Here is a 9,953-nt window from a genome sequence, read left to right on the forward strand (position 1 = left end):
TAATTTTTAAAATATTTTATTTATTATAAATATTAATATTTTGGAAGATTTGCATATATTTATTTTGATTATAAAGATAATTTTATTACCATTTAAATACTCTGTAATTACTTTCAATTTCTTAATTTATTATTCTCCATTATTAACTTAATTACAATGTAATAGGGTCAGTAACATTCAAAAAAAAAACTTAATTACAATTATTCTCTCATGTTACTTAATTCATTAATTCTATTATTAGCTTAATTTTAATTAATTTCTTAATTAGTATAATAATAAAAGGAAGGAAATGATCGACTACCTAGTAATAATATTATAGTACACTCAATTTTAAAATTTATTTAATAGTATGTTTTCCTTTACATGATATTATTAATGAAAAAAATTATATTTTGATTATAAAGACACTTTTATTACCATTTAAATACTCTTTATTAAATTTTTTGATAGTGTTAATTAGCATTATCATTATCATTATAATATGTACCAAAAAAATTAACAATATAATGATTATTTTGAAAATATTTTATTTATTGCAAATATTAATATTTTGAAAGATTTGCATATATTCATTAGCTAAAAAAAAATATTTTTTTGATTATAAAGATAATTATCATTTAAGATTTTATTCTAAAGTAATCAAAGAAAGTGCACGGGTAATTGATTTTATTTGAAGTAAAAAAAAAAAAACATATAAAATCATTGTAAGAAGAAATTATCTATGTTTAATTAGCATAATAAATTTAGATAAATAATAGAGTTGGTAATGACCATGTGTTATTTACTTATTTAGATGGTAAATAGTATATGGTATTACCTATATAAATTACCCTAATAAATGGATTAACATATATATATATATATATATATATATATATATATATATATATATATATATATATATATATATATATATATATATATGGATCAATATTATAAAAAGCGGGCGAAACCTTTTATGTAAGATATATTTGGAAAAGTATCAATTAATTAATTAAAATATAATAGGGAAATTATATTAGAAAATTTATTAGGTAAAAACAAATCTAATAGGGTGCTTGGTTGAAGGGAATTTAAATTCCCTTCCCACTTAATTCCCACCTAATTCCAAAGGCTACAAAATTCCCTTGTTTGGTTGAAAGGAATTGTAATTCAATGGAATTGTAATTTCATGGAATTGCAATTCCCACATTTTCATAGAATTAAAATTCCTTGTCCCCCTTGGGATTTTAATTCCTGGGATTTTAGGAAAAAAAAAATAGTGATGAGTCAAAATTACCCCTTCATTTTTTAACCTAAAATTAATGCCTAACAACAACAATGGACATTTTTGACTTTATACTAAATCCCTTTCAATTCTCATGTATACCAAACATTAGAATTCAAATTCCTAGTAATTCTAGTCCTATAAACCAAACACTGGAATTTAAATTCCCACTTTATTCCCAATAATTCATCTCCCATGGAATTGCAATTCCTTTCCCACGTAATTCCCCTTCTCCAACCAAACGTCCTGTAAAAGTCAAAATAACGTTCCCCGGTGACTATGAACAACTTCCTTCCAATTGAACCCCGGATCACCCTTCATGATCATACGCTCATACGTAAAAACAAACACCACATATCACACTAATCACTCAGTTAAGAAACTCATCGTCTGTAATCAGAACCAACGGCGAGCAAATAGTGTAATTTTGAAACTCAAAAATTGTGTTGTAATTGCATTTCTACGAAACAGGACAAAATTAACATAATCAATAGCCTACCTAAAACAACACATATCACACTAATCACTCTGTTAAGGAATATAGCAAGGTTAGTTTATGCCTGAAGCCACAATATTATTCAGAAAAATCCAAAATAAATGGCAAATGATATAAATTTAAAATAAAGGGTCGAAGAAAGCCAACATTTAAGAATATTGGTAAAGAATCACATATATTGGAAGATTATGAACAGATTAAAAAAATAAATGAATCACATTAATCAAGATTCTTCCAGTATTTTCGCGCATGTTCTCCTACCAAGCGAACTGCAAGGGTAAACTCGTCATAGCACACCGGAATAAGGGAAATCACATTGTTGTGTGTTTTATTTGTGTAATTGGTGCATTATTAACCTTACTCTGGTGCATTTGTAGATTCCCGTTGGTGCCAAGATCATGTGTATCTGCTTCAAAAATCTTTGTATGGCCTTAAACAGGCATCGCGTGCTCGGTTGACACGGCTGCACGATTTTCTTGTTTCTGTGGGTTTTTCGCCTTCGAAGACGGATGTGTCTTTTTTTATTTATTCTCATGACAGTGTTCGTCTTTATTTCTTGGTGTATGTTGATGACATTTTCGTTATGGATTCTGACTCAGATCGTGTTACTGCTCTTATTGATAAATTAGCACTTGAGTTCAAGGTTCGTGATATGGGTGTGCCTTCTTTATTTTTGGGTATTGAAACTGTACCGTTGTCTAGCGGTATGCTTTTATCACAACAACGATACATGAAGGATATTCTCAAACGTGCTGTCATGGTGGACTGCAAGCCAGTAGTCACGCATGTCTCATCTGCGAAAATCACCGACGAAGCTGTTGTTCCCTATGCGGATCCTACACAGTACAGGAGTCTTGCTAGTGCTCTCCAGTATCTTACGGTAACTCGTCCTGATTTATCTTATGCTGTTAATCTCTTATGTCAGCACATGCATGCTCCCACTATTACGGACTGAGCCTCTCTAAAAAAAGTCCTGCGGTATGTCAAGGGCACCCTAAATCTTGGTCTGCGTATCTCTCGGTCTACATCTATGGATATTCACGCCTATTCTGACTCAGATTGGGCTGGCGATCCGAATGATCGCAAATCTACTAGTTGTTTTGCTGTGTTCTTGGGAAGTAATCTTATATCTTGGGTTTGTCGGAAGCAACGGACTATGGCACGCTCTTCGACTGAAGCAGAATACAAGGGACTAGCTGATGTATCTGCAGAGGTTACATGGCTTGTTTCCTAGTTACACGAAATAGGCATCCCTCCTGCGTCTCCTCCTCGACTATGGTGTGATAATTTGGGAGCTACTTATTTATGTGCCAATCCAGTTTTTCATGCCCGCATGAAGCATATTGAGATTGACTATCATTTTGTTCACAATAAAGTAGCCGAAAAGGAGTTAGAGGTGCACTTTATTTCAACCAAGGATCAACTAGCGGATATCTTCAAAAAGTCTTTTGTCGTCTCTTCGTTTTAATTCTCTCCGTGACAAGCTCAATGTTTTGGCTAGCCAACCTTGTGCATGAGAGGGAGTATTAGGAGTATATTATTCATATTAGACGAGGACTATATTATTCGTATTAGACTAGGATTCTATCTAGCATCTATATATTCGCTTCCTGTACTCTCAGACATTATCGTGAAATACAATACATTCAGTTCTTATTCCTTCCAATTGAACCCCGGATCACCCTTCATGATCATACCCTCATACGTAAAAACAAACACCACATATCACACTAATAACTCTGTTAAGAAACTCATCGTCTGTAATCAGAACCAACGGCGAGCAAATAGTGTAATTTTGAAACTCAAAAATTGTGTTTTAATTGCATTTCTACGAAACAGGACAAAATTAACATAATCAATAGCCTACCTAAAATAACACATATCACACTAATCACTTTGTTAAGGAATATAGCAAAGTTAGTTGATGCCTGAAGCACAATATTATTCAGAAAAATCCAAAATAAATGACGGATGATATAAATTTAAAATAAATGGTCGAAGAAAGTCAACATTTAAGAATATTGGTAAAGAATCACATATATTGAAAGATTATGAACAGATTAAAAAAATAAATGAATCACATTAATCAAGATTCTTCTAGTATTTTCGCGCACGTTCTCCTACCCAGCGAACTGCAAGGGTAAACTCGTCATAGCGCACCGGAATAAGGGAAATCACATTGTTGTGTGTTTTATTTGTGTAATTGGTGCATTATTAACCTTACCCGGGTGTAATTGTAGATTCCCATTGGTGCCAAGTTCAGGTGCGGCAACGCCTTTCCGTGTAGTCAGTACGGCCGCACCAATTGTTATACAAATATACTCCATCCATGTTATGAAATGCATAGGAAAAAATATACACAAATTAGGTACGCATCACCAAAAATGTGCCATTAGATATGAATAAATACATCATACAGTGTTCGGGAATACTCTATTGGTGTGTTTCACTGCGGTGTATTTTATTACACTATTGGTGCATGTCGTCAACACTGTTGGTGTATTCTAGAACCCGGCCGCTATAAATGGCCACTGTAATTACCATAACAGACCTACTTACCAAAACGCGCGAAAATCAACAAATCCTCAGAATTAGCCACTACCGTTAGATTAAACTGATTCAGCGACACAGATACGACCACACCGCCACACCTAATGAAATGACCACATATGTATTTATATATATACATATATATATATATATATATATATATATATATATATATATAATTCCAGAAATGGTCGTTGGCAATTTATATCATGCACCACGGTGCACATAGCAATGTGCGCACAGTCACAAAACGCGCGCATTGTAATTGCTGACGTCACTCCGTCCGTCCAAATGGCCAAAACCCCATTATGTGTATTCAGTTAAAAGTTTATGTGTATTGTGTTATGAGTTTCTGTGTATTCAGTTAAGAGTTTCTGTGTATTCAGTTAAGAGTTTATGTGTATTCAGTTAAGAGTTTCTGTGTATTCAATTAAGAATTTCTGTGTATTTCGTTAAGAGTTTCTGTCTATTCAATTAAGAGTTTCTATGTATTCAGTTAAGAGTTCTAGTGTAGTGTGTATCATGTTAGATTATATGTATTTAGTTATGAGTTTCTGTGTATTCTGTTATGAGTTTATATGTATTCGAAACATATGATGTTTTTTGGACAATGCACCAAAACGACGTCGTTTTGGGTAGGGCGCGGCACACAATGCATTGTGCGCCCTAGTGCACGATATAACGATTGCCTTGACTATTGATATTTACCAATTTTTATTCTTTGACTTTCAATTGGACCATAAATGGTTCCTTAACTATTGATTTTCACTAATTTTCATCCTCAACTTTCAATATGACCATAAATATAATGTTCCCTAGACTATTGATTTTGTTCCAAATTTGGTCCTTCAGTTAAATATCAATTTAATAAACATTAAATTTAAGAATAATAATGTAAAAATTAGATTGTTGTTGAGGTGCACAAATTGAGTTCATAAATTTAATACATTGAGTTTATAATTCTGAAAACTACATTTTTATATTATTACCCTTAAATTTAATGTTTATTAAAATGATATTTTACTAGAGGACCAAATTTGAAAAAATTTAATATTCAATGGACTACTTATGGTTAAATTGGAAGTCGATGATGAAAATTGATAAAGATCAATAATCAATAGACCATTTATAGTCCAATTGAAATTCGATGGATAAAAATTAGTAAATGACACTGCTCTTTCTTGTAATTCTTTTACTTCTTCGTTTGGTTTAAGACTTGGTGATATTAAAGAATTGGCATCCGTGATTGGCGATGTCGAATTCAGTTTTGCTAGGCGATCTGCGAATCGTGCCGCCCATATTGTTGCTCGGGAGGCCTTTTCAGTGTCAGATTGCGGGGAGTGGTTTGATACACCGCCCTCTTTTCTTTGTTGAATGTCTAGTTGACGATTTAATGAATTAATTTCGTATCTTCAAAAAAAAATTATAAAATAACAATAGTAAAAACACCATTCATGAAACCAAAATTAACTACTATATTTCGAAGCTTCCGATCTTCAAATTGCAACGAACCTTCAAAATTCATTGTTATTCCAAACTTCTCCAATAATTACAGGATAGAAATAGCGAAGTTTTAATATAATTTGAAAAACTTCTAAAATAAAGTAGTTTTGTCAAAATACGTCAACACCAAAAATACATTGATAGTGAAATACTGTTACATTAATAGCTGGCATGATATTTAAGGTACAAACCAACAATTAAGGAAATACACAACTTTATTCTTCTCTCAAATACTGACTACCAAATGGATCAGTAGGTTAAGTCTATGCGCCCAATAGACGACATTATTGATCCCTGATCATGCAACATGAAACATGCATACTCGATCTTCATTTGAATCAGCGGCCTCCAGAGAGAATGGAGTCTGTGCTTAAGGAACAACGTGAGCACGTCTTGTTCCCGGATGATGATGAAAGTGACACAACAAAATCATCGAAGCCTTGACCTTGAGCAATTGTCAAGCCAGCAATGGAGAGACTAAGAGATGATAGTTCCGGTGGAGCTATAGAGCCCTCTAAATACATAACAACTTGTTGCATGCTTGGCCTAAACGTTGGCTCCAATAGAGAGCACATTAATCCAAGCTTTAAAACCAACTCGACTTCTTTTACAACATAATCTTCCCCATGAGTAGGATCAACAACATACAGAATTTCACTTATATTCCACCAAGAAAAAAACCCATTCCACCAAAACGATATCGTCATTGGGTGCTTGTGGTTCAATGGGCCTTCTGACACACGTAACTTCAAGCAAGAATGCTCCGAAAGCAAAAACATCAGTACGTGCTAGTTGTGGCCTTGCCCGTTTTGATGTGCTCTGGTGCGAGGTAGCCTAGTGTTCCAACTACATGTGTAGTTTGTGGATCCGTTCCATGGTCGTACCTCTAAGGTCTATACTCCACTTCCTAGTCTTCCAGCAACTCTGAGAACTTCTTCTTCCTTAGTACAAAATAAGCCACTACTGAGACAACCATTACTAGGGAAATCATAGAAATCAGAGGCACGTACCCCAATCACCAATATTCTTGGTTTCCTCTTAGGCCCGATTCGCGGGAGCTTTGGAAGTCGAGAGATGTCGAGTGCTCGAGCTATTCCATTGAGTTTAAAGCTCCAACCCAGAAGGTAATGGGTTGATACCACTGCACCCGTAGCTGCTGTGAAGCCAATGGATACAGTTTCATATACGTCCTTTGAAATATCAATGGACCAAGAAAGAATTGGCCTATTCGGTTTACCAACATTCAGGGGAGCAATGGTAACATTCATCTGCTTAGCCCTGTCATCATATTCAACCCAAACTTGTGTTGGCTTTCCACTAACAAGACTCAAGTTACGAAAAGAATTACCATTACCGGTGGCTTCATAGTACCCTGCTAGTTCTGAGACAATGGAATTCAGACCATTTATATCAATCCCTACATGGTTTCCATCGATATCATTGAACTCATGGTTCTGGAGAGTGTCTAGCTCCACCGCCACCACATGGTTGGTGGCGTTTCCACTGTTGGTCTGGTTGAAAAGGCCGAGAAAGGGGCTCGGAAACGCCCCTGGAAGCCCCCCTGCTGGGGAAATCGCAAAGGTCATGCCGTGGCCGGCCAAGATCGAATACGCAGGCACTATGGCAAACACAAAGGTAGTGGAGAAAGAGAAAGCCGAGCCATTTGGTGAGTTCTTAAATAGTTAAATTTGATTGGGAGGGGATAGAGGGCACGACCTTTCTGCAACTGGGTATCGTTGGTTAGCCTCAATAGGCCATTGGATGTCACCTCTGCTATTCCATCTAGGCTCAGATTGGCCGACCGGAAGCCATTGAAGGTGAATCCAATATCTTCACAAGCTGCAAATCTTAGTAGAATAGCGGAGATCACCACCCCCCACGTTACGGCATTCTTTAGACACATGATTGCACTGTCCAAGAGGTCTTCACAAAACTATAAAGTCTACAATTGTTGAATCATCCATCATCATAATAGCTCAGGTGAAAGGCCGTAAAGACCAAGCCTAACACCTGATAGCTGAGATTATTGGGACGGGGCTGGTAAAGGGTTTAAAGGACTAACATCTCCAAAATGTGTGGTTATATAAGAAAATAAAGTTACACATTCTTTATTAGCTATATCTTATTCGTTGGCTCCTTTGATAATTGTATACGTGATTCTATGATTGAGTCTTGATAGAGCCAATGTCTAGGATTTATATTGTGTTTATTTGATAATCTTGATGATCTTGAATCTAATTTTTTTTTTTTTTTAAGCGGGACGCGCGTTTTTAGTCAAAACGACGTCGTTTTTGCAACCGTGTGCACCATACATGGTACACACGGTTACACAACATAATTTGCGGTGGTAATGACCTTGCCAAGGTTGCTGACAAAATATATATATATATTAAAAGTCATTTCAAGAAGACGGTAAAAATAAAAAATATATATATATTTTTAAAAATTATTAAAGAAAATAAAGGAAAAAAAAAAATTTGATTGAGGTAGATCCGCAGAGGAATAACAACTATTCATTTTAAATTGAAAGGTTCTCCATTATATGATAAATTTTCCTTTCCTGTTACAAATGTTTTAAAATTATATTTGTTTCAAATAGATTCTCACGCGCAATTATTACAATCGCAAGCCACGACCACCGGGTAACAAGCGACAGGGGGAGCGGTGCATTCGACCTGAACACAACACGACGTCTCCAATAATGTCTTCTTCGGATCCGTTCTCTCATGACAGTTGCAAGTAGAACACGTTTTGACACCATTGGAGGCTTTCACGACAATATCTCTGAACTTCATCATAGTTGTGTCCACAAATGGCACTAGATCTCTTTTTGGCTTTTCTATCGATGATACGTTGTATGAGGATTTCTCCAACGATTTAGCGCCTGAAATGCATCATTGTGTCACAATTATTCTAGAGCAAATCCCAATTTTGATCCCACGAGTATTAGTAAAATGACAATTCTTGTCTACATGTTTAATTCCTACCAATTTTCATCCATAATTAGTGTTTTATTTTACCAATTTTCATCCACCACTATTATTTTAGTACCAAATTTTGTCACGTCGGTCACCCCTCCATTTAAGATATGTAGAAAACAAAAAAATTTAAGGGCATTTTCGTCATTTTCAAGTTAATATTCCAATTTGAGCATGAATAAAGCGATTTAAGCCCTAAGATCGATTTCAATTTGCAGTTCTCCTCCTCATTCTACTTTAGTTTGAGGAGGAGAATTTACTCTCCTCCTCATTCTACTTTAGTTTGAGGAGGAGAATTGTAAATTGAGATAGATCTTAGGGCTTAAATTTCATTATTAATGCTCAAATTGGGATCTTAATTTGAAAAAAGGACGAAAATACCCTTAATTTCTACATGTCTAAAATGAAGGGGTGACCGGCATGATAATTTTTGCCACTAATATAATAATCGTGGATGGAAATTGGTAAAAATTAAACATGTGGACCAAAACTGTCATTTTGCTAATACTCGTGGGGCCAAAATTAGTATTTGCTCATTATTCTATGTTGCAATATGAATATAATTTAATACTTTTTGCTATTAATAATAAATTTTGTGAATGAAATAATAAATTTGCTCACCTGCAGCAATAACAACCAAGGAGAAGACTAAAATCAACATGGATGATGCGGTTGCCGGATTCATGATCTTTTATATAGATAGAAACTAAGACGTCAAGAGGATAGTGTAGTGAGAGTAGGATGTGGCTTGGGGCATAATGTGTTTTTATAGGGGATTTGTAGTCCATTCATGTCTTAATTTAGATGTATTTCTCAAAAGGTATTAATTTGAGATTTCCTAAAACAATTTTTTCTGATCTCCAAATCAGTTCATATATATATATATATATATATATATATATATATATATATATATATATATATATATATATATATATATATTACTATATTAATAGTCAATATTTTTTTTGAACATTATGCTAATTAATTACCATTTAAGAAAAATTACTATATAGAGTAGGCTTAGTAGGTATATTAATATCTACTAGTAAATTACCCAATGCACGGATTAATTTTTTTATTATATATTTAAATTATAAAATAAAAGGTAAAGTGTACATATATATGACTCATTTTATTGTATTTATTTTATAAAAAT

General features: G+C 34.1%; 2 protein-coding genes and 1 pseudogene across 2 annotated transcripts; 1 reads left to right on the plus strand and 2 right to left on the minus strand.

The window, feature by feature from the left end:
- The first annotated feature begins 2,346 nt into the window (after positions 1–2,346).
- On the plus strand, positions 2,347–2,997 carry LOC109158008 (uncharacterized mitochondrial protein AtMg00810-like). The gene is made up of 2 exons (XM_019305828.1): positions 2,347–2,683; positions 2,822–2,997. Exons 1-2 carry the CDS (start codon positions 2,347–2,349, stop codon positions 2,995–2,997), a joined length of 513 nt encoding a protein of 170 aa, XP_019161373.1.
- Positions 2,998–6,106: 3,109 nt separating this feature from the next.
- Positions 6,107–7,729, minus strand: LOC109157958 (annotated as a pseudogene).
- A 648-nt stretch (positions 7,730–8,377) lies between these two features.
- Positions 8,378–9,512, minus strand: LOC109157957. The gene is made up of 2 exons (XM_019305757.1): positions 9,416–9,512; positions 8,378–8,700 (listed from the first exon to the last, which is right to left on the minus strand). Exons 1-2 carry the CDS (start codon positions 9,477–9,479, stop codon positions 8,420–8,422), a joined length of 345 nt encoding a protein of 114 aa, XP_019161302.1. The 5' UTR covers positions 9,480–9,512; the 3' UTR covers positions 8,378–8,419.
- Positions 9,513–9,953: the final 441 nt, after the last annotated feature.

This window comes from Ipomoea nil, unplaced genomic scaffold (genome assembly GCF_001879475.1).
Source record: "Ipomoea nil cultivar Tokyo-kokei standard unplaced genomic scaffold, Asagao_1.1 scaffold2805, whole genome shotgun sequence".
Taxonomy (NCBI): Eukaryota; Viridiplantae; Streptophyta; class Magnoliopsida; order Solanales; family Convolvulaceae; genus Ipomoea; species Ipomoea nil.

What these genes read in the sequence shown, in the direction of transcription:
- LOC109158008 (XM_019305828.1), top strand. Translation starts at nt 2,347, where the DNA reads ATGGATTCTGACTCAGATCGTGTTACTGCTCTTATTGATAAATTAGCA. An exon ending in TTATGCTGTTAATCTCTTAT is followed by an intron (nt 2,684 to 2,821) that starts GTCAGCACATGC and finishes ATTCTGACTCAG; the next exon opens with ATTGGGCTGGCGATCCGAAT.
- LOC109157957 (XM_019305757.1), bottom strand. Translation starts at nt 9,479, where the DNA reads ATGAATCCGGCAACCGCATCATCCATGTTGATTTTAGTCTTCTCCTTG. An exon ending in CTTGGTTGTTATTGCTGCAG is followed by an intron (nt 8,701 to 9,415) that starts GTGAGCAAATTT and finishes GATGCATTTCAG; the next exon opens with GCGCTAAATCGTTGGAGAAA.